We start from the raw sequence: 5281 nt of genomic DNA, 5'->3' as shown, positions 1-5281 counted from the left end.
AGAATTCCTTGAGGAGGTAATGAGTAAGATAGACAAAGGCGAGCCAGTGGACGTGATCTATTAGGATTTTCAGAAGGTGCCACACAGGAGGCTGTTAAATAAGATACAAGCCCATGGTGTTAGGGACAAGGTATTGGCACAGATAGAGGATTGGCTGCCTGGTAAAGGGCAGAGAGTGGGGATAAAGGGGTCATTTTCAAGATGGTAGCTGGTGGCTAGTGGAGTTCCGCATGTGGGGGGCATGGCTATTCACTACACATTAACGATCTTGGACAAAGGATCTGAGGACATTGTTGCAAAGTTTGCAGATGAGACAAAGATAGGTGGAGGGACAGGTAGTGTTGAGGAAGTGGGGAGGATGCAGAAGGACTTGGGCAGTCTAGGAGAGCAGGCAAAGGAGTGGCAGATGGAATGCGACGTGGGAAAGTGTGAGATTTTGGGAGAAAGAATATAGGTGCAGACTATTTTCTAAATGGGGAAAGGCTTCAGAAATCTGAAGCACAATGGGACTCAGGACTCCTAGTTAAGGATTTTCCTAAGATTAACGTACAAGTTCAGTGGGCAGTTAGGAAGGTATATGCAACGTCAACATTCATTTCAAATGGCTAGAATACAAGAGCAGGAATGTACTGCTGAGGTTGTATAAGGCTATGGTCAGACCACATTTGGAATATTGTGAGCAGTTTTGGGACCCCTACCTAAGGAAAGATGTGCTGGCATGGTTCTAGAGGAAGTTCACAAGAATGATCCTGGGCATGAGGGGTTTGTCAGGTGAGGAGCGGTTGAGGACACATAGGTCTGTACTCAACGGAGTTTAGAAGGGAAAGGGGTGATCTAATTGAAACGTACAGAATACTGAGAGGCCTGGATAGAATGGGTGTGGAGAAGATGTTTCCATTAACAGGAGAGACTAGGACCTGAGGGCACAGCCTCAGAGTGAAGGGACGACCCTGTAGAACTGAGACGAAGAGGAATTTCTTTAGCCAGAAGGTGGTGAATCTGTGGGACTCATTGCTGCAGAGGGGTGTGGATGCCAGATCTTTGAGTTTATTTAAGACAGAGATAGATAGGTTCCTGGTGAGAAGGGGGATCAAGGATTACAGGGAGAAGGCAGGAGAATGGGATTGAGAAACATATCAGACATAGTTGAATGGTTGGAGAAAACTTAATGGGCCAAATGGCTTAATTCTGCTCCTGGATATTCTGGTCTAAATTTGCACATAACACAAACCTTGGTAGGAGCACAAGCTGTGAAGAGGACATAAGGAGTCTGCTAAGGGGTTCTGAGAGGTTGAGTGAGTGAGCAGATGTTCGATGACTGGGGTATAAGGTGAGGAAACATGAGGTACTGAGTAAAATAGAAAAGCAGATTATTAATAAAATGGGAGTTAGATTCCTGCAGTACAAAGGGATCGGATGTCATCGTACAAGTATCAGAGAACTTTAGCATGTAGTTACAGGAAAAATAATTAGGAGGGCAAATGGAATGTTGGTCTTTATCAAAAGAGGGATTAAGTATAAAATTATAGAAGTCTTGCATCTTGTATAGGATGTTGATGAGACTGTACTCATTACGACATACAGCTTTGGATTTCTTATTTGAGGGGTATACTGACAGAGAAGGCTCATTAGGCTGATTCCTGGAATTGATGGGGTTTGTCTAATGAGGAAAGGATGAGCAGGTTCACCCCTTCTTGGATTTCAGAGGTGATCGAATTGAAACATATTACAATTCTGAGAAAGTTTTACAGAGTAGATGCTGAGAGGATGTTTCCTCTTAGGAGAAAACTTAGAATTAGGAGGCACAGTTTACAAACAAATAAAAGATGAATATTAAGTGGGTTTTACTTTCTTTCAGATGATTTCTAGTCTTTTAAATGCTCCAATCCAAGGAGCAGAGGAGCCTGGATCATTAAATATATTTAAGGCTGTGCAGGACAGAGATTTGGGAGTGTTCAGGACAACTGCAGGTGAGGGTATGATCAGGTCAGCCATGATCTTGTGGAGGGGGTAAGGAGAGTTGAGGGGCTGAATAGCCTGCTTCAGTTGCCTGTCCTCACGTTCTCATTCGGGATTGAGGGAGATAGGGAGACATTGATTGTTGGGAATATAGGGAGGAGATTGTTGGTGAGGCCAGTGGGTCGCAAGTGGGGAGTGGTGAGATTTTCAGAGATAGTAGGAACTGCAGATGCTGGAGAATCTGAGATAACAAGGTGTAGAGCTGGATGAACACAGCAGGCCAAGCAGCATCAGAGGAACAGGAAAGCTGACGTTTCGGGTCTAGACCCTTCTTCAGAAAAATGGTTTGTTGGTTTTGGTGAAGTTGGGTGTTGTTGAAATGCCCCTGAGTCTGTTGTTGAAATGGCCTTGTGTCTGTCTGACTCTGTTCTGTTACATTCACAGGGCTCTCCCTGCAATGATGCAGTGGATTCAGTCACAAAAACCAGGGGAAAATGGAGTGAACATTGTCACAGCAGACTTTGTGGAGCTCGGAGATTTTATTAGTGCTGTCATCAGACTCAATTATCTCTCAGAAGATGACACATCCAATGCAACTTAGCAATTCTCTCAATGTCCCCTCTCTCTATCCCACGCCCTTCAAGTCAATATCCCGTTTGCTTTGAGCAGTGTTCCTGATCTTTGTGTAAGGGCCTAGCCGTTAGCTGTCAGTGATAAATTCTAGCCACACTCTTCCCCTTGAGCACTGGGCGAGATGGAGATGTTCCAGAACCATCATCAGCGCTGCTCTGTTTTGTTCTGTCTGTCGGACGATAGTACAATCTCAGTTTTACTCAGTTAGGCTGAGACACTGTACCATCTCCAAAGGCCAGGGTCAAACTGACCAGCAGCTGCTGGGAGCTCACACATCCCTTTAACCCAGAGAGAAATAACCTCGCCTTCGAAACCTGGTTGTGGGCCTATCCCCATTCCATCACCCCCACCCCTTTCAGCCAGACCCTCTCCACCCCACATCCTATAGGAACATTGAAAGGTCCAATTTTCTCAGGCTTAAGCTACTGACTGCCTAACAACACCCAAATACCACTGCCCACCCTCCCCACCCTACTGTCACCCAGCACTGTCACAACTTGCCCCCCACCCCCCCCAAACATCACCACCTTCCCACACCATCATCCTCCCCCCACACTGAATACATGACAATGGGGCCGGCTGTGCTGAAGATAGTCCCATATCACAACAGGACCGGGGGTGTGTGGGGGCTTGTAATAAACATGGAAGGATAGAATCTGGCTGGAAAGTTATTGAACTCGATGTTGAGTCCTAGAGGTTGCAATGTCTGTCTGTGAAAGACCACCGTGAGCTACCAGTTTCCTGCCACTTTAACACACCACCCTGTTCCCTGGTCAATATCTCTGTCTCTGGCTTGCTGCAGTGTTCCAGCCAAGCTCAGTGCAAGCTGGAAGAACAGCACCTCATTTTCCACTTGGGGGATCCTGCAGCCTCTAGGACTCAACATAGAGCTCAATGACTTTACAGCCTGAATCCATCCTGCCATGTTTATTACACGCCCCCACACCCCCCGGTCCTGTTGTGATGTACGTTACTTTCAGTATGGCCAACCCATTCTCTCCCACTCTCAGCTCATATTGTCACTTACTCAGCTTCTCTTCCGTCCCAGCTTACTATCAATAATCCCCTCGCTTACCGACCCCTTTCATTTCTCCCTCCCTCTGAGCTCCATCTCCACCTTTCTATTCACCACTCCTCACCCCCATTTTGGCTTCACCATAAATAACACTTTCTCCAAGCTGATCTCAGTTCTGGTGAAAAGTCACCAGACCCAAAACACAAATACTGCCGGACCTGGTGCGTTTCTCTTGCAATTTCTGTTTTCGTTTCAGATCTCCTGATCCAAAACTGAATCAACACATTGTCACAGCAAGCACCAATCGGAGATGGTTTTATAATCCTGCAGTCACATGATCTGACAACACTCCCAGGACAGGGACAGCACAGGGTTAGAAACAGAGTAAAGCTCCCTCTACACTGTCCCCATCAAACACTCCCAGGACAGGGACAGCACGGGGTTAGGTCCAGAGTAAAGCTCTCTCTACACTGTCCCCATCAAACACTCCCAGGGCAGGGACAGCACAGGGTTAGAAACAGAGTAAAGCTCCCTCTACACTGTCCCCCATCAAACACTCCCAGGGCAGGGATAGCACAGGGTTAGAACAAAGAACAATACAGCACAGGAACAGGCCCTTCAGCCCTCCAAGCCTGCACTGCCACATTTTGCCCTTCAGTTCTAAAACAGTCTTCACTTACAGGATCTGGATCCCTCTATTCCCTTCCTATTCATGTATTTGTTCAGGTGCTTCTTGAAAGCTGCTATTGTGTCTGCTTCTTCTATGTCCTCTGGCAACACATTCCAGGCACTCACCACCGTTTGTGTGAAAAACTTGCCTCACACACCTTTTCTAAACTTCCACCCTCGCACCTTGAACCTGTATCCCCTAGTAATTGACCCCTTCACCCTGGGAAAAAGCCTCATATTTTCCACTCTATCCATGCCATTCACAATCTGATAAACTTCTATCAGATCAGCCCTCAACCTCCTGCTTTCCAGTGAAAATAAACCCAGTCTCTCCAACCTTTCTTCCTAGCTAAAATCCCCTGTACCAGGCAACACCCTGGTAAACCTTTTCTGTACCCTCTGCAAATCTCTCTCTACACTGTCCCCCATCAAACACTCCCAGGACAGGGACAGCACAGGGTTAGATACAGAGTAAAGCTCCCTCTACACTGTCCCCCATCAAACGCTCCCAGGACAGAGACAGCATTGAGTTAGATACAGAGTAAAGCTCCCTCTACACTGTCCCCCATCAAACACTCCCAGGACAGGGACACCGCAGGGTGAGATACAGAGTAAAACTCCCTCTACACTGTCCCCCATCAAACACTCCCAGGACAGGGACAGCACGGGGTTAGATACAGAATAAAGCTCCCTGTGCCGTTGAGATTTGAGGAGGTTCTCAGACACTCCCTCTTGTGTTGATGCTGACGAACAAGAAGGAAATGTGAACCATTCCTAGTCTCTGTGTGTTTTGCCTGCCCAGTGCTCAGTGACTTGTTACTGCACAGTGAATGGTGACAGTGTAACGTATATCAGTTCTGTGTTGTGTTCAAGGTGAATGCAGATGTTTGTGCCCACAGTGTTGGGGTAGGTGTCTGCAGTAAGTCAGTGATCATCAATGTATTGTGAGACAACAAGGTGCAGGGCTGGATGAACACAGCAGGCCAAGCAGCATCATAGGAGCAG

General features: G+C 47.0%; 1 protein-coding gene across 1 annotated transcript in view; it reads left to right on the top strand.

Annotated features, from left to right (window-relative positions):
• The window catches only part of plcxd3 (phosphatidylinositol-specific phospholipase C, X domain containing 3), an 11681-nt gene extending 8652 nt beyond the window's left edge, over nucleotides 1–3029 (top strand). Inside the window, exon 3 of the mRNA XM_048594215.1 lies at nucleotides 2404–3029. Within this exon, the coding sequence (XP_048450172.1) occupies nucleotides 2404–2560 (157 nt within the window). The 3' untranslated portion in view covers nucleotides 2561–3029. The remainder of the gene's footprint in view (nucleotides 1–2403) is intronic.
• Nucleotides 3030–5281: the final 2252 nt, after the last annotated feature.

This window comes from Rhincodon typus, chromosome 3, assembly GCF_021869965.1.
Source record: "Rhincodon typus isolate 14 chromosome 3, sRhiTyp1.1, whole genome shotgun sequence".
NCBI classification, from domain to species: Eukaryota; Metazoa; Chordata; class Chondrichthyes; order Orectolobiformes; family Rhincodontidae; genus Rhincodon; species Rhincodon typus.
This window is presented reverse-complemented; position numbering and strand designations above follow the sequence as displayed.